This window comes from Oncorhynchus clarkii, chromosome 5 (genome assembly GCF_045791955.1).
Source record: "Oncorhynchus clarkii lewisi isolate Uvic-CL-2024 chromosome 5, UVic_Ocla_1.0, whole genome shotgun sequence".
NCBI lineage: Eukaryota > Metazoa > Chordata > Actinopteri > Salmoniformes > Salmonidae > Oncorhynchus > Oncorhynchus clarkii.
In genome coordinates this window covers 61,467,161-61,491,119 of record NC_092151.1, presented here as the reverse complement: position 1 = coordinate 61,491,119, position 23,959 = coordinate 61,467,161, and the positions used below count along the sequence as shown (strand labels likewise).

Here is a 23,959-nt window from a genome sequence, read left to right as displayed (position 1 = left end):
GAGAAGCAGTTTTACCCTATCTTCATATTGTACTGTCTTTGGTTTGGAGCATGGAGTGTGTAAACAAGATGGAGGCGTTTCTGACATCCAGCACTTCTACATGGGCAATCGATGATATCGGTCAAGTAGCATACAAGGTAAAGTTGACCTCTTTCAACATACAAAACATGTATGTAACTGCAAATGTTATGAAAAATGACGTGGCGTGAAATAAATGCGTTATTGACATAGCGTTCGTTACGTTATCTAGCAGGTTTGTCGTACATAGATAGCTAGCTAGCTAGTATGTATGCTTGCTAAGCTAGCTAGCTGAATGCTAATAACATTGCTTGATTTGTGGACGTGACTGCGAAGCGTTACAGTAGTGAATAGCTAGCTGGCAAACAGGCTAGCTAGTTATTGTTATTACACAAGAGTTGGCTGCTACAATGAATCGAATCTCAGAAATGTTATTGTGCCCCTGTGTGCCATAGCCTCGCTAGATCTGCTGGTTTGCACTATCCTATCTCACTGATTACTGTATATTACCCATGACCTGCTATTTTTGTTGAATAGATGTGATGTTCATAAGAATATTTAGCATTGCTTGTTGTAATTGGAGCTAGTATTCAAATGTAAATCGTTATGATAGCACATCCATATCATTGGTAGTGTGTATTTGTCATATTCCAAGCATTTGGAAGGTGCCATCTCATGATGTGAATTTCATCAAATTTCTTATGCGATTGTGCATTTGTAATGCAGATCTGAGGATCCCTGCAACGATTCATTGACGCTGGCAGACCAGTTTTGCAGTCTTGGCAAGTACCCCGGATTTATTCGGTACATGGGATGGAGGTAGAAAATTAGATCAGCTAAACATTGTAGAAGAACTCAATGAAAATCATATACCTGATTCACAATTAAGTTGCCCACAACATGACATTCACCAAGAACCAAAGAAAGCTGCAGACATCACAACACTGCAGGTCCCAGGTGTCACAAGGACATGGCTAAGGAGGGAAAAGGCCTATATCATCAGAGAACAAAGAACTAAACCATTCCCTCATACCATAGCCAGACATTGTAATATTGGACAGTACCCAAACCCAGTCCACTCACTTCTCTGCTCAAGCAGTGCTGCATGGTCAGCAGGTTAAGGAGAACATTCTGTAGCCTTTCTGCAGTTGCAGTATCCTGCATTTCAATATTCAGTATTGGAATATTTTTCTTGCAATTTCGTACAGTCCGACCCAGGGCATCCAGAAACAAACAGTACAGTAGTATTAAAGAACAGTCAAGTTGCTGAAGGGGCAACCATGAATGACGAGGACATCCATGAACACATGGACTATTTGGAGAATGACTTGACCATGTGCATGGAAACCTTCATCCACCGCATCGACTCCACTGAAGTCATCTACGAGCCGCGGAGGAAGAAGGCCAAGCTGATTGGGAAGTACCTGATGGGAGACCTGCTGGGGGAGGGCTCCTACGGGAAGGTGAAGGAGATGCTGGACTCTGAGACCCTCTGCAGGAGGGCAGTCAAGATCCTCAAGAAGAAGAAGCTGAGACGCATCCCCAATGGGGAGCAAAATGTAAAAAAGTATGTGGAATGCTTTGCATGGCTTTTCAGTGCTTTTAGTGTTGATCTACAGAATAAGCTAGCTGTGTTGATGGATTTGTTGTTTTGGTGTGTGAATATGCTTCTAATCAGATTATGTACTTCAGGATTTACTCTGAGGAATTACTGAATGTAAAATTAACCTCACTATTGATTGAAGTGGGATGTAAATTGAGCTTTTCAGGACACTAATGTTTATCTCAATAAATCTTGCCTTTGAAAGGCCAGAAGATAAAACAACATGAAGGCTGTTCAAATGATCTTTGCCCTGTGTCTTTTGTTGTGAGTGCTGATGAAAATGCAGTATTATTCCATAGTGCAATTACTCCAGTTTTCCTTTTACCATATATCTAAACACTTTTCTTTCTTTACAGAGAGATTCAGCTGCTACGAAGATTAAGGCACAAGAATATTATCCAGTTGGTTGAAGTTTTGTATAATGAGGAGAAGCAAAAGATATATCCTTTAAAAAAATGTTTTTATTCTTTAGCATGAGTATCTAAACCAAGGGGGGGGCAAAGTACGCCCCACGGTTCCTATCCGGCTCGCTGTGCACTTGAATCCGGCCAACTAGACATTAAATGTACTTTTTTTGTAGAAATGTATATATATATTATTATTTATTTTTATTGACAATTTTGTGGTATCCAATTGGTAGTTACAGACTTGTCCCATCGCTGCAACTCCCTTATGGACTACTCCCTTATGGACGTGTCATACAAGTCGCACTAACGAAGCCTTCAAGCACTGCATAAGATTTGCCCAAGCATAACGTGTGGATAGTGGGTTAGGCTCGTCTATTTTGGGGTGACTTTTTCCTCACATCTGGAGAATGATCTTGTCCCATGGAACAGTTGTCGAGTAAGCTATGCAGATCAACTGTAAAAACAATGCACTGTCCTTCAAAGCTCATGTTGCTGGAATTCAGCGGTATGACCACAAGGTGTCTCTGTTGGCCTCTTGGGGAGAAAAAGGCAAAGTTAAATCAGATGGACTAACTAACTTCACAAGTTTACCTTCTGCCCCCCCAACTCACTGTCTTTGATTGTAATGATCTCTGGCTTGTCCTTAGTCTGCTGCTCTACACCACATAAACACTCAGTAACCTTTATCTCTGACATTAAAACGGTCTCCCCAATACATTTTAGTACAGTTGACACTTAAGATGGCTTTAGCACTTGCTTTTTTAGGACCATGAAGGATTCTGCCAATGTAGGGTCAAGTAAATCCCAATTGGCATTTTAGTGTAATTGTTGAGGTGAGAACATTATTATAGGAACTAATGATCCCCTTTCACGCCTCTCTCCTTCCCACTCTGGCTGAGGATGCTGGCTAGATGAGTGCCTTCTATGCTGGCTAGATAAGTGACCCTGAGGAGTGTGAATACAGAAATGAGTATTGTTTAGACATTAATTTTCACGATTTGTACGCTTGTCATCTTCGGTCCATTCAGGAAGATTAATGTATTCTCAAGGACATTGCATGTTCCCAGACTTGGATCGATTTATATTTTGTGTATCTAGCTAGTTTCATGGATTAGTGACTAGTCAGTCAACCACATATTGATCAGTACTGTAGTAGACATTAGGATTCAAGGTTATTTGTGTAGAATTAATATAGATCCTTTGGTGATGAAGATGTATAGCACGTTTGTTTTGGCGCCTTGCTAAATTACCAGTATGAAACCATTGCCACCTTGTCTCTTTTCCTTGACTCTGCCTACGTATATGGTGATGGAATATTGTGTATGTGGAATGCAGGAGATGTTGGACAGTGTTGATGAGAAAAGGTTTCCAGTCTTTCAAGCTCATGGGTATCTTTCATCTCAATTCAATAGTTCTAGATATGTGGCCTAAAGATATCTGGCCAAACACGAACACCAAACAGTGACATTAATACAGATGTATTGCTATTTTTCCCCAGGTACTTTTGCCAGCTGCTAGATGGCTTGGAATATTTGCACAGCCAAGGAATAGTTCACAAAGATATTAAACCAGGGAATCTACTGCTGACGACGGATGGCGCACTAAGAATCTCCGACCTGGGTGTAGCAGAGGTGAGCCCCTAGTCCTCTGACTGTTTTCCGATATCCACTTTATATTGCAGTTTAATTGGGTTACCTTTATGGGGCCGAATTATTATCTGTGTATTCCTGTTCTCCCTCCCAAGGCGCTGCACCCATTTGCAGAGGACGACACATGTTGTACGAGCCAGGGCTCTCCGGCCTTCCAGCCCCCAGAGATTGCCAACGGCCTGGACACCTTCTCAGGGTTCAAAGTGGACATCTGGTCTGCTGGTGTCACACTGTGAGTGGCCACTCTGACATTAATTGTTTCAGCTGGCATATTTATTTTATGCCTCTTGGGTGAAAAATACAATTTATTGAATTGAACATGCTTTGCTGTCTAATAATGTGATTTGAATTGCAAATTATCAGGGGCGTAACTTTGGTTTTAGAAGTGTGGGTGATATGTGTGTGTATATATATGTTATCCAGTCGGATAAACACTCCAAACAGCCTTCATGACTGCTCGGAGGCGTCCGCATGGTCCTAAACCACACTGTTGCCTTGTTTTTGTGTAAAATTCCAATGATAATACTGGGGGGGACAAAAATGCAATTTTAGAATGTGGCGGGGGGGAAAGTTGCGCCCCTGCAGATTATTCTTCATTAAAGTACTCTTCTTGATTTTGGAATTGTATTTTTTTTTTCCAGTTATAACATAACAACCAGCCTGTACCCTTTCGAAGGTGACAACATCTATAAGCTGTTTGAGAACATTGGGAAGGGAGACTACAGTGTTCCAGAGGAGTGTGGCCCTCTGCTCTCTGGCCTGTTAAGAGGTAAGAGTCTAGACCAGGGCTCTCCAACCTTATTGCTGGAGAACTAACCCTACTCACTCCAACCCTACTCGAGGTCACCTGATTCTAATAATTAGCTGGTGGATAAGCTTAATCAGGTTAGTTAATAGCTGGGGTTGGACTGAACATACAGGAGGGTAACTCCAGGAACAGGGTTCAAGAGCCCTGGTCTAGACTGACTAACACTGCTGCTGGCACTCCCAATATTCTATTTCATGTTATTAAGCCTTATTAGAGATGAAAGCAGTAGTAAGAGTATTTGAGGGATGCCAACGTTGATAAATTATTTCTCAATTATGCTTTTAGATATATATGTCAACAATTATTCCTCCAAATGACCATTCAGTGGATAACATTTTGTGAAAATCCCCCAAATCATGGCGTCTTTTTGTCCCGGTTTCGTGAGGAATCACTCATTACAAGAAGGGTATGGCCACAGAATTATAAATGTTCCTCTTTATTGGAACGCTCAAATGTACTTAGCAGTTAGTAGTGATTCATTCTTGGAGGTTTGACTTTTGGTGATGGCTTTGTGGTGATTGTACCTTCGGTGTCACAACAGTTGTTGTTTTGATGTATCACGAATATGCAGTGTATTGAAAAAAAAAACTCAAATAAAGACGTGTTTGAAGGACAGCCACTCTGTTTTTCTCGATGGAAACGTTCATTATGGTCAAGTGTCTGTTTTCATCGTTGTCAAATAGCCCTGATTTAAACACCGCACAAAAATAAGGACATGATGAAAGGAATAAATGCATCATCAAATTATTACGTAGCTGTCAATAATTTTTATTTATTTTTTTTCTTACAGGAATGCTTGAGTATGACCCTGAGAAGAGGTTCTCAATACAAAACATTAGACAACACAAGTAAGTCATCGTGCTCCCTTTCTAGCTGAAGCAGCAGTTGAACTTACCTCCATACTTGCTGAAGAGAGTGCTCTTAATTGAAATGCAAATTCAATCTGAGATTGGGGGGGGCAGCAGCAGTCGGGTGATGAGCGATGTCCAATCTATTTCTATTCAACATAGGATGATGAATGTAAAGTGCTCGAGGAAACAAGCTGTCACTTTAGTGATTGATTTGTTGTCATTTGCATCTGTGCTCTGCGGAAGGCCAAATTGTATCACTTCGATAATGATGGGAGGAGAAAACAGAACCCACTGCCTCTTTCTTGTATCATGTGGAGGTCTAATGTGAGGCCCATTGTGTTGGAACAGGCTTTTATGGTAATGCAGCTCCTGTTTGTTTACAATACATAGCCTATATCATATAGGCTACTGAACATTACCCACCACAGAAAAACATAATGGCCCATGTGGCTTACAAAGTTACAAGTATGGGCTAGCAAATGTAATTTTAATTTTGAAATGTAATAGGGACTGTTTATGTAATCAGTAGGCTGATGCATATACAGTGCCTTGCGAAAGTATTCGGCCCCCTTGAACTTTGCAACCTTTTGCCACATTTCAGGCTTCAAACATAAAGATATAAAACTGTATTTTTTTGTGAAGAATCAACAACAAGTGGGACACTCATGAAGTGGAACGACATTTATTGGATATTTCAAATCAAAAACTGAAAAATTGGGCGTGCAAAATTATTCAGCCCCTTTACTTTCAGTGCAGCAAACTCTCTCCAGAAGTTCAGTGAGGATCTCTGAATGATCCAATGTTGACCTAAATGACTAATGATGATAAATACAATCCACCTGTGTGTAATCAAGTCTCCGTATAAATGCACCTGCACTGTGATAGTCTCAGAGGTCCGTTAAAAGCGCAGAGAGCATCATGAAGAACAAGGAACACACCAGGCTTAGTTTAAAGCCGGATTTGGATACAAAAAGATTTCCCAAGCTTTAAACATCCCAAGGAGCACTGTGCAAGCGATAATATTGAAATGGAAGGAGTATCAGACCACTGCAAATCTACCAAGACCTGGCCGTCCCTCTAAACTTTCAGCTCACTATCTGAGAATGGAGAAGCCTCAAATCTCGACACTGTCAATCAGAGATGCAGCCAAGAGACATTTCTGACATTGCCCAGTTGCGTGACAGAGGAGTTTTTGGCTTTACGTCCTATGCATGCACAACTACGGGGCCAAGATGTGTAAATGAGATGGAGAAAAACTCGTGGGTTTGACAACCGACGGAGCACCTGCGATGCAAGAGGAAAACGCGACAGGTGAGCTGACAGATCACTGTTGACATTACGAGTCATCTGAATGCAATAAACTTGCAGCAGGGTCGGGATCGTCTGGATGAACTACAGAGATCTACAGCTGAGGTGGGAGACTCTGTCCATAGGACAACAATCAGTTGTATATTGCACAAATCTGGCCTTTATGGAAGAGTGGCAAGAAGAAAGCCATTTCTTAAAGATCCATAAAAAGTGTTGGTTAAAGTTTGCCACAAGCCACCTGGGAGACACACCAAACATGTGGAAGAAGGTGCTCTGGTCAGATGAAACCAAAATTGAACTTTTTGGCAACAATGCAAAACGTTATGTTTGGCGTAAAAGCAACACAGCTGAACACACCATCCCCACTGTCAAACATGGTGGTGGCAGCATCATGGTTTGGGCCTGATTTTCTTCAGCAGGGACAGGGAAGATGGTTAAAATTGATGGGAAGATGGATGGAGCCAAATACAGGACCATTCTGGAAGAACCTGATGTAGTCTGCAAAAGACCTGAGACTGGGATGGAGATTTGTCTTCCAACAAGACAATGATCCAAAACATAAAGCAAAATCTACAATGGAATGGTTCAAAAATAAACATATCCAGGTGTTAGAATGGCCAAGTCAAAGTCCAGACCTGAATCCAATCGAGAATCTGTGGAAAGAACTGAAAACTGCTGTTCACAAATGCTCTCCATCCAACCTCACTGAGCTCGAGCTGTTTTGCAAGGAGGAATGGTAAAAAAATTCAGTCTCTCGATGTGCAAAACTGATAGAGACATACCCCAAGCGACTTACAGCTGTAATCGCAGCAAAAGGTGGCGCTACAAAGTATTAACTTAAGGGGGCTGAATAATTTTGCACGCCCAATTTTTCAGTTTTTGATTTGTTAAAAAAGTTTGAAATATCCAATAAATGTCGTTCCACTTCATGATTGTGTCCCACTTGTTGTTGATTCTTCACAAAAAAATACAGTTTTATATCTTTATGTTTGAAGCCTGAAATGTGGCAAAAGGTCGCAAAGTTCAAGGGGGCCGAATACTTTCGCAAGGCACTGTATATCATAAATATTTCCCCTAATGTTAGAGCCTACCTCTTTCTATTGTTGCTTCATTCCTTCCTCGCTTTCAACAGTTAAATGAAATATGTTTTGTTGTCCTTATCTTCATCATTCTAGTAACATCCTTGAATAACATAGGTTTAGAATTAGACGCAAAAGGCTTTAACTTCTCTTCACAAAGATTGAACGGTTCAGACCGTTAACTGCTACAGACCGCTATTGCGCGTTCGCTCTTCTTTCAAACTACCCATGAGTTCGATTGGCTGCTGTATTTAGCATTCAGGGAACAAGTCTATTGGTATAAGAAATCATGTCCAGCAAGCTATTCCAGTCTAGCTTTTCCTGCATGGGACTCCAACAGCTAAGGAACGTTATTTAAGGAGAGAGGCCAGTGGAACACAGGAGGTTCTGTATTGCGCAAGAGACTGTAAGGCTGTAAGTTAGAAGCTTATTATGCATAACCCATCATTAATTAGACTAATATAAAAGCTGATACTGCATTGAATTTATTATCTGAAAGAGGTAGACTAGGACATCTATATATAAATCTAGATCTGTTTTGGAAGCAATTTGAATGTAGTTGATGGAGAGCGAGGACATGGAGAGAGTGCTTGCGCGTGCAATGATTTAAAGTAAAGATAATCGAGTGATACGCCAGCTGGATGGGTAAATTAGGCACGCATGCTGTCTTTATATTATTGTAACAGGCTATGTTGTAGCAAGTGTAGGCCTACCTGTCACAGGAAGAAAATAAAAAAAGGTTACCGTGATGAGATCATAGATCATATGCCTCCATAGTGAGATGGGCTGTCTGTCCCCACCCTGAGGATTGATTCATCATGCAGAGTTCGTAGCGAAGCTAGATTTAGACATTGCATATCATTTAACAGTTCCATTTCACGCCATGCTTTTCATAAATAATTTACCGGGTTCTCACAGCTATTTTATCCTGGGAGAAGTGAGTGGTTTTGGGAAATAAATATCGATAACCGGGTTCCCGCCATTCAACCTTAGTTACAACCTATTATGCTTCCAACCTTTTGTATGCCTCTATCTAACATCACCAAGAAGTCATGTGGTAGTGAGATCCGTTGCCTTATTTGGTGCTACCTCAGGGCTTCTGATGAGCTGTAGTTAAAAAGGCATCAGTCAGACAGGCAGCATTTCCCTGCCCAGCCAATCTATCGCTCCCTCTCTCTCTCCTAACTTTCCAGTTTTTTTTCCCCCAAGCCCTTAAAAACTCTTGACTACATGGGCTGATGCTCTAGTGAATGCCGGCTGCAGTTACCATGGCAACAGATGACTGAAGCGTATCTGTGTGATGCTAGAGCTCGGGGAGGGAGGGAAAATCACGTATTGTATTCACCGTGGGCGTCTCAAAACTGCTTTAAAATCATATTTCATTTTGGCTCGCTGTATTGGGTGCAAAATGGAATGAGAGAAAAATGATGAAAACAGGTAGTGTAGATACATACACATGCTTGTAATGAACTATGTTGGCCTCCCGAGTGGCGCAGCGGTCTTCGGCACTGCATCGCATTAAATTAACTATGTTTGAGAGTTGGTTTAGATACCTCTAGCATATGCTTTTTCAATATTCAGTTTATTAACTTGGCTTATTCATAGTTTATTAATTTGATAGCAAATGTGTTTTAACTTCATGTTTATTTCACTTCCATGTATGGATTGCACATCATGATAGGATGTAGTGCGTCCCGTGTTGCCTAACCTACCTTAGTGCATGTTAATAGCAATTATTCAAGAGTATGTAATCAATCGCTCCTTCATATGTGGTCCTTCTATGTGTGGCCAAAATAAACCAAGGATAAGGAGACGTAAATAGGAGCTGGAGAAAAATGACAGTATAAATATTTAACCAGGCAAAAGGGCAGATGGGTCTTTAAAATGAATTACCCAGCTCTGTGCAAATATTAACATTAAGGAGAATTACAATGGGTAGCGATACCATGCTGGAGTCAATGCAACTTTAATGTCCCGGCTCCTTAGGGGCCCCCTTCTCGTTAAGTGAAGCAGTTTCACTAGGCTGCTTTATGGAGACTTGACACTTATTATCCTACCCTACACACACACACAACATTATTATCCTACCCTACACACACACACAACATTATTATCCTACCCTACACACACACAACTTATTATCCTACCCTACACACACACACACACACAACTTATTACCCTACCCTACACACACACAACTTATTATCCTACCCTACACACACACACACACACAACTTATTATCCTACCCTACACACACACACACACACAACTTATTATCCTACCCTACACACACACACACACACAACTTATTATCCTACCCTACACACACACACACACACACACAACTTATTATCCTACCCTACACACACACACACACACACACAACTTATTATCCTACCCTACACACACACACACACACACAACTTATTATCCTACACACACACACACACACACACACAACTTATTATCCTACCCTACACACACACACACACACACACACACAACTTATTATCCTACCCTACACACACACACACACACACAACTTATTATCCTACCCTACACACACACACAACTTATTATCCTACCCTACACACACACACACACACACAACTTATTATCCTACCCTACACACACACACACACACACACAACTTATTATCCTACCCTACACACACACACACACACAACTTATTATCCTACCCTACACACACACACACACACAACTTATTATCCTACCCTACACACACACACACACACAACTTATTATCCTACCCTACACACACACACACACACAACTTATTATCCTACCCTACACACACACACACACACACAACTTATTATCCACACCCTACACACACACACACACACAACTTATTATCCTACCCTACACACACACACACACACACAACTTATTATCCTACCCTACACACACACACACACACACACACACACACACACACACACACACACAACTTATTATCCTACCCTACACACACACACACACACACACACAACTTATTATCCTACCCTACACACACACACACACACACACAACTTATTATCCTACCCTACACACACACACACACACACACACAACTTATTATCCTACCCTACACACACACACACACACACACACACAACTTATTATCCTACCCTACACACACACACACACACAACTTATTATCCTACCCTACACACACACACACACACACACACACACACAACTTATTATCCTACCCTACACACACACACACACACACACACACACAACTTATTATCCTACCCTACACACACACACACAACTTATTATCCTACCCTACACACACACACACAACTTATTATCCTACCCTACACACACACACAACTTATTATCCTACCCCACACACACACACAACTTATTATCCTACCCTACACACACACACACACACACACACAACTTATTACACCCTACACACACACACACACACACACACACAACTTATTATCCTACCCTACACACACACACAACTTATTATCCTACCCTACCCACACACACACACACACACACAACTTATTATCCTACCCTACACACACACACACACACACACACACACAACTTATTATCCTACCCTACACACACACACACACACACACACACACACACAACTTATTATCCTACCCTACACACACACACACACACAACTTATTATCCTACCCTACACACACACACACACACACACACACACACAACTTATTATCCTACCCTACACACACACACACACACACACACACACATCCACACACACACACACACACACACAACTTATTATCCTACCCTACCCCACACACACACACACACACACACACACACACAACTTATTATCCTACCCTACACACACACACACACACACACACACACACAACTTATTATCCTACCCTACACACACACACACACACAACTTATTATCCTACCCTACACACACACACACACAACTTATTATCCTACCCTACACACACACACACACACACAACTTATTATCCTACCCTACACACACACACACACACACACAACTTATTATCCTACCCTACACACACACACACACACACAACTTATTATCCTACCCTATCCTACACACACACACACACACACACACACACACAACTTATTATCCTACCCACACACACACACACACACACACACACACACAACTTATTATCCTACCCTACACACACACACACACACACACAACTTATTATCCTACCCTACACACACACACACACACACACACAACTTATTATCCTACCACACACACACACACACACACACACACACACACAACTTATTATCCTACCCTACACACACACACACACACACACACACACAACTTATTATCCTACCCTACACACACACACACACACACACACAACTTATTATCCTACCCACACACACACACACACACACAACTTATTATCCTACCCTACACACACACACACACACACACACAACTTATTATCCTACACTACACACACACACACACACACACACACACACAACTTATTATCCTACCCTACACACACACACACACACACACACAACTTATTATCCTACCCTACACACACACACACACACACACACACACAACTTATTATCCTACACACACACACACACACACACACACACAACTTATTATCCTACCCTACACACACACACAACTTATTATCCTACCCACACACACACACACACACACACACACACAACTTATTATCCTACCCTACACACACACACACACACACACACACACACACAACTTATTATCCTACCCTACACACACACACACACACACACACACACACACAACTTATTATCCTACCCTACACACACACACACACACACACACACACACAACTTATTATCCTACCCTACACACACACACACACACACACACACACACACAACTTATTATCCTACCCACACACACACACACACACACACACACACAACTTATTATCCTACCCTACACACACACACACACACACACACACACAACTTATTATCCTACCCTACACACACACACACACACAACTTATTATCCTACCCTACACACACACACACACACACACACACACACACAACTTATTATCCTACCCTACACACACACACACACACACACACACAACTTATTATCCTACCCTACACACACACACACACACACACACACACAACTTATTATCCTACCCCCTACACACACACACACACACACACACACACAACTTATTATCCTACCCTACACACACACACACACACACACACACACAACTTATTATCCTACCCTACACACACACACACACACACACACACACAACTTATTATCCTACCCTACACACACACACACACACACACACACACAACTTATTATCCTACCCTACACACACACACACACACACACACACACAACTTATTATACCCTACCCACACACACACACACACACACAACTTATTATCCTACCCTACACACACACACACACACACACACACACACACAACTTATTATCCTACCCTACACACACACACACACACACACACACACACACAACTTATTATCCTACCCTACACACACACACACACACACACACACACACAACTTATTATCCTACCCTACACACACACACACACACACACACACACAACTTATTATCCTACCCTACACACACACACACACACACACACACACACACAACTTATTATCCTACCCTACACACACACACACACACACACACACACACAACTTATTATCCTACCCTACACACACACACACACACACACACACACACAACTTATTATCCTACCCTACACACACACACACACACACACACACACACACAACTTATTATCCTACCCTACACACACACACACACACACACACACACACAACTTATTATCCTACCCTACACACACACACACACACACACACACACACACAACTTATTATCCTACCCTACACACACACACACACACACACACACACAACTTATTATCCTACCCTACACACACACACACACACACACACACACAACTTATTATCCTACCCTACACACACACACACACACACACACACACAACTTATTATCCTACCCTACACACACACACACACACACACACACACACACACACACACACACACAACTTATTATCCTACCCTACACACACACACACACACACACACACACACACACACACACACACACACAACTTATTATCCTACCCTACACACACACACACACACACACACACACAACTTATTATCCTACCCTACACACACACACACACACACACACACACAACTTATTATCCTACCCTACACACACACACACACACACACACACACAACTTATTATCCTACCCTACACACACACACACACACACACACACACAACTTATTATCCTACCCTACACACACACACACACACACACACACACACAACTTATTATCCTACCCTACACACACACACAACTTATTATCCTACCCTACACACACACACAACTTATTATCCTACCCTACACACACACACACACACACACACACACAACTTATTATCCTACCCTACACACACACACACACACACACACACACAACTTATTATCCTACCCTACACACACACACACACACACACACACACAACTTATTATCCTACCCTACACACACACACACACACACACACACAACTTATTATCCTACCCTACACACACACACACACACACACAACTTATTATCCTACCCTACACACACACACACACACACACAACTTATTATCCTACCCTACACACACACACACACACACACACAACTTATTATCCTACCCTACACACACACACACACACACACAACTTATTATCCTACCCTACACACACACACACACACACACACACAACTTATTATCCTACCCTACACACACACACACACACACACAACTTATTATCCTACCCTACACACACACACACACACACACAACTTATTATCCTACCCTACACACACACACACACACACACAACTTATTATCCTACCCTACACACACACACACACACAACTTATTATCCTACCCCCACACACACACACACACACACACACACACAACTTATTATCCTACCCTACACACACACACACACACACACAACTTATTATCCTACCCTACACACACACACACACACACACACAACTTATTATCCTACCCTACACACACACACACACACACACACACAACTTATTATCCTACCCTACACACACACACACACACAACTTATTATCCTACCCTACACACACACACACACACACACACAACTTATTATCCTACCCTACACACACACACACACACACACACACACACACACACAACTTATTATCCTACCCCACACACACACACACACACACACACACACACAACTTATTATCCTACCCTACACACACACACACACACACACACACACAACATATTATCCAACCCTACACACACACACACACACACACACACACACAACTTATTATCCTACCCTACACACACACACACACACACACACACACACACACACACACACACACACAACTTTTTATCCTACCCTACACACACACACACACACACAACTTATTATCCTACCCTACACACACACACACACACACACACACACACACACACACACACACACACAACTTATTATCCTACCCTACACACACACACACACACACACACACACAACTTATTATCCTACCCTACACACACACACACACACAACTTATTATCCTACCCTACACACACACACACACACACACACACACAACTTATTATCCTACCCTACACACACACACACACACACAACTTATTATCCTACCCACACACACACACACACACACACACACACACACAACTTATTATCCTACCCTACACACACACACACACACACACACACACACACACACACACAACTTATTATCCTACCCTACACACACACACACACACACACACACACACACACACACAACTTATTATCCGACCCTACACACACACACACACACACACACACACACACACACACACACACACACACACACACACACACAACTTATTATCCTACCCTACACACACACACACACACACAACTTATTATCCTACCCTACACACACACACACACACACACACACACACACAACTTATTATCCTACCCTACACACACACACACACACACACACACACACAACTTATTATCCTACCCTACACACACACACACACACAACTTATTATCCTACCCTACACACACACACACACACACACACACACAACTTATTATCCTACCCTACACACACACACACACACACAACTGATAATCCTACCCAACACACACACACACACACACACACACACACACACACACACACAACTTATTATCCTACCCTACACACACACACACACACACACACACACACACACACACACAACTTATTATCCTACCCTACACACACACACACACACACACACAACTTATTATCCTACCCTACACACACACACACAACTTATTATCCTACCCTACACACACACACACACACACACACACAACTTATTATCCTACCCTACACACACACACACACACACACACAACTTATTATCCTACCCTACACACACACACACACACACACACAACTTATTATCCTACCCTACACACACACACACACACACACACACAACTTATTATCCTACCCTACACACACAACTTATTATCCTACCCTACACACACAACTTATTATCCTACCCTACACACACAACTTATTATCCTACCCTACACACACAACTTATTATCCTACCCTACACACACACACACACAACTTATTATCCTACCCTACACACACACACACACAACTTATTATCCTACCCTACACACACACACACACAACTTATTATCCTACCCTACACACACACACACACAACTTATTATCCTACCCTACACACACACACAACTTATTATCCTACCCTACACACACACACACAACTTATTATCCTACCCTACACACACACACACAACGTATTATCCTACCCTACACACGCCTCTTGCTGTGCTACACATTTCCTTCTCATAGAGTTGATCAGGCTGTTGATTGTGGCCTGTGGAATGTTGTATGGAACATTTCTGTGATCTTTTATTTCAGCTCATGACCCATGGGACCAACACTTTTGCATTTTATATTTTTGTTCAGTATACATATATCAGTTGCTTTAAGTAACTGCTTATTCCATTGGTTAGCCTTCTTTATATAACTAGTGAGCGGAGGTGGAGGAGAATGGCTGCAGCACTTGATCAGCAAATAGCAGTGAGTGGGAGTGTGTCCTGTTATAATCATGGAGAAGATTTTCGACGGAGGTGTAGATTGAACGTAAAAGTTGTACACACAACGTACAGAAAACACACAATCAATCCCACGTCACAATGTACAGAAAACGCATGCACCCACACAAGCACTCATACTGTGCGCACATACACCTACCTCTGTGGCCCCATGGCAAGGCTGTCGTCACTGATGCTCCATGTGTTACAAAACAAAAGGCCAAGGTCTCCACAGGCCTCTCTACCATTACTCACTCCTCTCAGAAAGGAAGCTGCCTGTTACATAGTGTGTTGCTTAGCTCTTCACTATTTCTAGCAATAGGACTAAGGGGACGTGGGACATTTCTGTCTCCTAAAATATGAGCCCTGTCAAGGTGATTCTGCTTCATGACATGCAGGAGATTTAGTGGTGACACATACTGCAGTGCAAATGACAAAGAAATACTTGGTCAGTTGTCATGACACATTGCTCTATTGTTGTGCATTGCGGCTCTGCTTCTGTTGTCCTCAATCCGCACTTATAGTCTTCCCACTTCGGAGAAAATCATGCCTGGCTGCAAAGACTACTTTGTTGTCCTGTATTTACTAGAGCTGGGAATTTCTAGGGACCTCGCCATACGATTGTGATTCGATATTGTGATTTTATTGCGATTTGGTGTTCCAAACATATTGCTCACCATATGTCTGCTGCAGAGAGACGAGGGAACCCCCCACATTACTAGTAGTTAGCCCAATGTGAGGACACTGGAGATTTGGCTTTGAAGCTGGCTTGGGAGTAGGCTTTTCACACTAACAAGTCTCTCTCTATCTCTGTACTGTACTTCAGTACAGTAGTTGAGTATTTGCATGTCAAATTACTGTGATAGTAATGGATGACAGGGAGTGTCTTTTAAAAAAATATATGAAACGCATGAAAGGCCTGTGCTCTTGGGAGAGACCAGCTGTTTCCACCATGCCCCCTAATTAGGAGACCCTAGTGTGTGTGTGTGTGTGTGTGTGTGTGCACGCTATTTGATGTGTAAATGAGTAAGAGAGAACCAGACCTGGCTTCAAATACATTATCGAAGTATTTGTTATTTAAATACTTACTCTATGTATTTGATTATTTTCCAGTAATGTGATGCTGAATCAACTCTGTATTATGAGTATTTTAAAACAATTCTATAAACGGCCTGCTATTTGAAACCATTTTCAAATACTTATTTCCCAATACTTTATTTCAAAACTCTAGGACCAAACCGACCTGGATTTTTATGCAAGGGAGTACACACAATACTCCATAATGACAAAGTGAAAACATGTTTTTTAATTTAAAAAAGACATTTCAAATGTAATGAAAATGAAATACGGAAATATCTAATTGACATAAATATTCACAACACTGAGGCAATGCATGTTAGAATCACCTTTGGCAGCGATTACAGGTGAGTCTTTCTGGGTAAGTCTCTAAGAGCTTTGCACACCTGGATTGTACAATATTTGCACATTCTTCTTTTTAAAATTCTTCAAGCTCTGTCAAGTTGGTTGTTGATCATTGCTAGACAGGCATTTTCAAGTGTGCCATAAAATCGGCTTGAAATTCTAAGTCAAAACTAGAACGTGGAACATTCAACAGTCATCTTGGTAAGCAATTCAAATGTGTAGGATTTGCCCCAAACATAACGCTTTGTATTCAGGATTTTTTTTTTTGCAGTTTTACTTTAGTACCTTATTGCAAACAGGATGCATGTTTTGGAATATCTTTATTCTGTACAGGCTTCCTTCTTTTCACTCTGTCATTTAGGTTAGCATTCTTGAGTAACTACAATGTTGTTGATCCATCCTCAGTTTTCTCCTATCACAGCCATTAAACTCGGTAACTGTTTTAAAGTCACCATTGGCCTCGTGAAATCCCTGGGTGGTTTCCTTCCTCTCCGGCAACTGAGTTAGGAAGGATGCCTGTATCTTTGTAGTGACTGGACGTATTGATACACCATCAATTGTATTTTATAACTTCACCATGCTCAAAGGGATATTCAATGTCTGCTTTTAAAAAGTTTACCCATCTACCAATCGGTGCCTTACTTTGCGAGCCATTTATTGATTTATTTCACCTTTATTTAATCAGGTAGGGTAGTTGAGAACAAGTTCTCATTTACGAGCATTGGAAAACCTCCCTGGTCTTACTGGTTGAAATTCACTGTTCAACTGCGGGACCTTACAATTATCTATATGTGTGGGGAAACGGATGTGGAAGTAATTCAAAAATCATGTTAAACACTATTCTTGCACATGCAACTTAAGCAAAGTTTTACTCCTGAACTTATTTAGGCTTGCCATAACAAAGGGGTTGAATACTTATTGACTTGAGACATTTCCACTTTTCATTTTTAGTTAATTTGTAAAAAAATAAAATAAAAAATAAAAAAACATAATTCCACTTTGACATTATGGGGTTGTGTGTGAGGCCAGTAACGCACAATCTCAATTGAATACATTTTAAATTCCGGTTGTAACACATTTGTTGGGAGAAAAAAGTAAAGGGTTGTTAATACTTTCTAAAGGCACTGTATTGTGATGTTTCCATAAGCAAATCCTCTTGTTTAAAGGGATACTTCGGGATTTTGACAATGAGGTGCTTGCTTTATCTACTTCCCCTGAGTCAGATGTTTGAAGGAAGTTGCTAACAAGCATTAGCGCAATGACTTGAAGCAGATACCCATAGACTTCCAGTCATTGTGCTAACTCTATTTAGCATTGTCTCGGGGAAACTACCTCTAACATACTAGACACAGAGATACACATTTTATCCACAAGTTAATCTGACTCTGGTTAAGTAGATAAAGGGTCTAATGGCTAAAATCCCAAAGTATCCCTTTAAGCAAATAAGGTGTCACTGAGTTTTTTTGCCTTGGGCATCTCGAGCATTATTAAGAATTGGTTCTCAACTGACTCACCTAGCTAAATAAACGGTAAATTAGCTGCACAAACAAAGAATAAGCTTGATGGGTCCAAAATGAAAGGCATATGTCGCCCCAAAAATGAGGTAGGGGCCCACAATCTTTATTTGATCTTATTTTAAGTTTCTGGAATGTTTTATTCTGTAACCAATGTTCTGTGGTTTCAGCTGGGTAAGGAAGAAACACCCTGCAACGGAGCCTCTGGTGCCCATGCCCCCTAGTGCTGATCGGAGGGACGCGTGGCGTAGCATGACCGTACTGCCCTACCTGGAGCACCTGCACGGCTACGCCGACCAGGACGACGAGGATGACGACGAACTCTTCTACGGAGACGGAGAGATCATCTACTCTCAGGGTTTCACTATGACAGGTGAGAGGCGGAGGGATAGAGATAGGTGGAGCGATAGAGAAATGGAGAAGAATCTTTGATTTCTGAACTTTACAGCTGGTAGGCAGATAAGGTACAAACGACATAAATACAGTATGGTATTGTTACAACAGCATTATGGTGGTGGAGGCTTCAAGTAAAGTGTTCCCTGGACAATAGTGTCAACTGTGCATTACATCCATGAGAATATTAAACATCTACAGTTGAAGTCGAGAAGTTTACATACACCAGTTTTTCACAATTCCTGACATCTAATCTTAGATTTTCCAGCTTTTATTTCTTTCATCACATTCCCAGTGGGTCAGAGGTTTACATGCACTCAATTAGTATTTGGTAGCATTGCCTTTAAATTGTTTAATTTGGGTCAAATGTTTTGGGTAGTCTTCCACAAGCTTCCCAAACTAAGTTGGGTGAATTTCCTCCTAACAGAGCTGGTGTAACTGAGTCAGGTTTGTAAGCCCCTTTGCTCGCACACGCTTTTTCAGTTCTGCCCACAAATTTTCTGTAGGACGAGGTCAGGGCTTTGTGATGGCCACTCCAATACCTTGACTAACTTGTCCTTAAGCCATTTTGACACAACTTTGGAAGTATGCTTGGGGTCATTGTCCATTTGGAGGACCCATTTGCAACCAAGCTTTAACTTCCTGACCGATGTCTTGAGATGTTGCTTCAATATATCCACATCATTTCCTTTCTCATGATGCCATCTATTTTGTAAAGAGCAACAGTCCCTCCTGCAGCAAAGCATCCCCACAACATGATGCTGCCACCCCCGTGCTTCACGGTTGGGATGGTGTTCTTCGGCTTGCAAGCCTCTCCCTTTTTCCTCCAAACATAAGGATGGTCATTATGGCCAAACAATTCTATTTTTGTTTCATCAGACCAGAGGACATTTCCCCAAAAAGTACGATCTTTGTCCCCATGTGCAGTTGCAAACCGTAGTCTGGCTTTTTTATGGCGGTTTTGGAGCAGTGGCTTCTTCCTTGCTGAGCAGCCTTTCAGGTTATGTTGATTTATAGGACTTGTTTTTACTGTGGATTTAGATACTTTTGTACCCGTTTCCTCCAGTATCTTCACAAGGTCCTTTGCTGTTGTTCTGGGATTGATTTGCACTTTTCACACCAAAGTACGTTCATCTCTAGGAGACAGAACGCGTCTCCTTCCTGAGCGGTATGATGGCTGCATGGTCCAATGGTGTTTATACTTGCGTACTATTGTTTGTACAGATGAACATGGTACCTTCAGGCATTTGGAAATTGCTCCCAAGGATGAACCAGACTTGTGGAGGTCTACAATGTTTTTTTCCTGAAGTCCTGCTTTCTTGTGATTTTTCCCATAATGTCAAGCAAAGAGGCACTGAGTTTGAAGGTAGGCCTTGAAATACATCCACAGGTACACCTGCAATTGACTCAAATGATGTCATGGCTTTAGAAGCTTCTGATATCCTAATTGACATCATTTTCTTGAATTTTTTTCTTGAAGTTTAAAGGCACAGTCAACTTAGTGTATGTAAATTTCTGACCCACTGGAATTGTAATACATTAAATTATAAGTGAAATAATCTGTCTGTAAACAATTGTTGGAAAAATGACCTGTGTCATGCACAAAGTAGATGTCCTAAGACGAGGGGGGGTGCATATTTGTAAACAACAGCTGGTGCATGAAATCTGAGGAAGTCTAGATTTTGCTCGCCTGAAATAGATTGCTGGCCACGCTACTTGCCTAGAGTTTTCAGTTATACTTTTCGTGGCTGTTTATTTACCACCACAGACAGATGCTGGCACTAAGACCGCACTCAGTCAGCTGTTTAAGGAAATAAGCAAACAGGAAACCACTCACCCAGAGGCGGCGATCCTAGTGGCCCGGAGACTTTAATGCAGGAAAACTTAAATCAGTTCTACCACATTTCTATCAACATGTTAAATGTGCAAGCAGAGGGAAAACAATTCTAGATCACCTGTACTCCACACACAGAGACTCGTACAAAGCTCTCCCTCACCCTCCATTTGGTAAATTCTACCACAACTCTATCCTCCTGGTTCCGGCTTACAAGCAAAAATTAAAGCAGGAAGCACCAGTGACTCGGTCTATAAAAAAGTGGTCAGATGAAGCAGATGCCAAACTACAGGACTGTTTTGTTATCACAGACTGGAACATGTTCTGGGTTTCTTCCGATGGCATTGATGAGTACACCACATCAGTCACTGGCTTTATCAATAAGTGCATCGAGGACGTCGTCCCCACAGTGACTGTATGTACATACCCCAACCAGAAGCCATGGATTACAGGCAACATTCGCACTGAGCTAAAGGGCAGAGCTGTCGCTTTCAAGGTGCGGGACTCTAACCCAGGAGCTTACAAGAAATTCTGCTATGTCCTGCGACGAACCATCAAACAGGCAAAGCGTCAATATAGAGCTAAGATTGAATTGTATTACACCGGCTCCGACACTTGTCTTATGAGGCAGGGCTTGCAAACTATTACAGACTACAAAGGGAAGCACAGCCGCAAGCTGCCTAGTGACATGAGCCTGCCAGACGAGCTAAATCACTAATATGCTCGTTTCAAGGCAAGCAACACTGAGGCATGCATGAGAGCATCAGCTGTTCCTGATGACTGTGTCCACGCTCTCCGTAGCCAACGTGAGTAAGACCTTTTAAACAGGTCAACATACACAAGGCTGCGGGGCCAGATGGATTACCAGGATGTGTGCTCCGGGCATGTGCTGACCAACTGGCAGGTGTCTTCACTGACATTTTAAACATGTCCCTGATTGAGTCTATAATACCAACATGTTTCAAGCAGACCACCATAGTCCCTGTTGTGCCCAAGAACACAAAGTAGCACTCATGTCCGTAGCCATAAAGTGCTTTGAAAGGCTGGTAATGGCTCACATCAACACCATTATCCCAGAAACCCTAGACCCACTCCAATTTGCATACCGCCCAAACAGATCCACAGACGATCTCTATTGCACTCCACACTGCCCTTTCCCACCTGGACAAAAGGAACACCTACATGAGAATGCTATTCATTGACTACAGCTCAGCGTTCAACACCATAGTGCCCTCAAAGCTCATCACTAAGCTAAGGATCCTGGGACTAAACACCTCCCTCTGCAACTGGATCCTGGACTTCCCGACGGGCCGTCCCCAGGTGGTGCGGGTAGGTAGCAACACATCTGCCACGCTGATCCTCAACACTGGAGCCCCCCAGGGGTGCGTGCTCAGTTCCCTCCTGTACTCCCTGTTCACCCACGACTGCATGGCCAGGCACGACTCCAACACCATCATTAAGTTTGCAGACGACACAACAGCCTGATCAACGACAAGACAGCCTATAGGGAGGAGGTCAGAAACCTGGCCGGGTGGTTCCAGAATAACAACCTATTCCTCAACATAACCAAGACTAAAGAGATGATTGTGGACTACAGAAAAAGGAGGACCTCTTTCTCTCTCTGCCACCTTTTGTTCTTGTCACAAATCCACAGACACACACACAGGGGAGGAAGTGGCTTCTCTCCAGCCTGATTTAGTAATTAGTCATCTCTGGGTAGACTAGAT

General features: G+C 42.1%; 1 protein-coding gene across 2 annotated transcripts in view; it reads left to right on the top strand.

The window, feature by feature from the left end:
* LOC139409152 (serine/threonine-protein kinase STK11-like) overlaps positions 1 to 23,959 on the top strand; it is a 38,991-nt gene continuing 15,032 nt past the window's right edge. The window contains exons 1-9 of one of the 2 annotated variants that reach the window (XM_071153917.1): positions 1 to 137; positions 745 to 1,585; positions 1,978 to 2,061; positions 3,327 to 3,416; positions 3,527 to 3,659; positions 3,773 to 3,909; positions 4,319 to 4,446; positions 5,276 to 5,333; positions 20,176 to 20,378. In XM_071153917.1, coding sequence (XP_071010018.1) covers positions 1,299 to 1,585; positions 1,978 to 2,061; positions 3,327 to 3,416; positions 3,527 to 3,659; positions 3,773 to 3,909; positions 4,319 to 4,446; positions 5,276 to 5,333; positions 20,176 to 20,378 — 1,120 coding nt within the window. In that variant the 5' untranslated portion in view covers positions 1 to 137; positions 745 to 1,298. The remainder of the gene's footprint in view (positions 138 to 744; positions 1,586 to 1,977; positions 2,062 to 3,326; positions 3,417 to 3,526; positions 3,660 to 3,772; positions 3,910 to 4,318; positions 4,447 to 5,275; positions 5,334 to 20,175; positions 20,379 to 23,959) is intronic. The other variant, XM_071153918.1, reaches the window with a different exon arrangement.